The 1,295-nt window shown below is 47.0% G+C and overlaps 1 protein-coding gene across 1 annotated transcript; it reads left to right on the top strand.

Annotated features, from left to right (window-relative positions):
- Positions 1-169: 169 nt before the first annotated feature.
- Positions 170-802, top strand: LOC109509532 (Down syndrome cell adhesion molecule homolog; the record flags this gene model as incomplete). Its single annotated transcript, XM_019859366.1, has 2 exons — positions 170-419; positions 512-802. Coding segments are annotated over exons 1-2 (541 nt in total), but the record flags the coding sequence as incomplete, so codon positions are not given.
- Between the last annotated feature and the right edge of the window lie 493 nt (positions 803-1,295).

Here is a 1,295-nt window from a genome sequence, read left to right as displayed (position 1 = left end):
TTTTTTTTTTTTTTTCCTGAAAATATACTAACCGCAGCCAGGGTAAAATAACGTATCAGCTGAAACTCATGAAACACTGAAACACAACTGAAACCCCACTTGGTGGGGACTCTTTTGGCGAGGAAATGCATCTTTAGAAGACTAATATGATCATGATTGCGAAACCGTGATGTTGTTCACAGAACTAGAAAGATTTTTCAGAACATATTCTGTCATCTTTTCATCGGCAGGCTACATCCTGCAGTACTCAGAGGATAACAGCGAGCAGTGGGGCAGTTTTCCCATCAGTCCCAGCGAGCGTTTGTACCGTCTGGAGAATTTAAAGTGTGGCACCTGGTATAAATTCACCTTGACCGCCCAGAACGCTGTTGGGCCAGGCCGAATTAGTGAGATCATTGAAGCTAAAACACACGGGAAAGGTATGATGGATGAATTGGTGGATGGATGTTATGAATCGTGCCGGGCAAGTCAAAAAGCCGAGCTTCTGCGTGTGTGTGTGTCTGCTCTTCAGAACCGCAGTTTGCCAAAGAACATGAACTCTTCACCAGCATCAACTCTTCCCGCGCCAGACTTAATCTGGTTGGCTGGAACAACGGCGGCTGTCCGATCACCTCCTTCATACTGGAGTACAAAGCTGTGGACTCGGCCACCTGGACCACAGCTCAGCGCACGTCGCTGACCAAGAGCTACATCCTGTACGACCTGCAGGAAGCCACCTGGTACGACTTGCAAATGAAGGTCATCAACAGTGCCGGCTCGGCGGAAAAGAAGCTCACCTTTGCCACTTTGAGCGCAGATGGAAGTGAGTTTGAAATTTGGACTGATTTATTTCTGAACATGTCTGCCCTTCATTAAATCACAGTTGCGTTTGTGAGCCGACACTCGGGAGCTACACAACTTTGTCGTTATGCATCTAAAGCAGCCAGAACATTATTTCGCTTCTGTCACACATCCAGGGGAGTAAGAATACAACTCTTCATATTTAATTGTAGTTGACAAAGCGAGAGCTTTATTGTGTGACGACAGAGTGTGCCATTCACACTGAAAGGGTGCTTTTAAGGCGGACAGACGGGAGGCGATGAGAGCGCCGCAACTCTATACTCCGCATTAATTTTCTTTGAGGGCTTTTGCTTGAGGAGTTTAAGTAGCCTGTCAGGATGGCGGCGGATGTGTGTGTGGATGCGCTTTTCTCTGTGTGTGGGCAAACACGATTTTGTGGGGGAGCTTGTCAGTTTGGCAGCTCAATAAAAGCAAACATTCAACACGAGCCTCACACGGATCATGGCAAAATTTCT

The sequence above is a fragment of the Hippocampus comes genome, unplaced genomic scaffold (assembly GCF_001891065.2).
Source record: "Hippocampus comes isolate QL1 unplaced genomic scaffold, H_comes_QL1_v1.1 C16937842, whole genome shotgun sequence".
NCBI lineage: Eukaryota > Metazoa > Chordata > Actinopteri > Syngnathiformes > Syngnathidae > Hippocampus > Hippocampus comes.
Note: the sequence above shows the minus strand (reverse complement) of the source record. Positions and strands in the feature narration are given on the sequence as shown.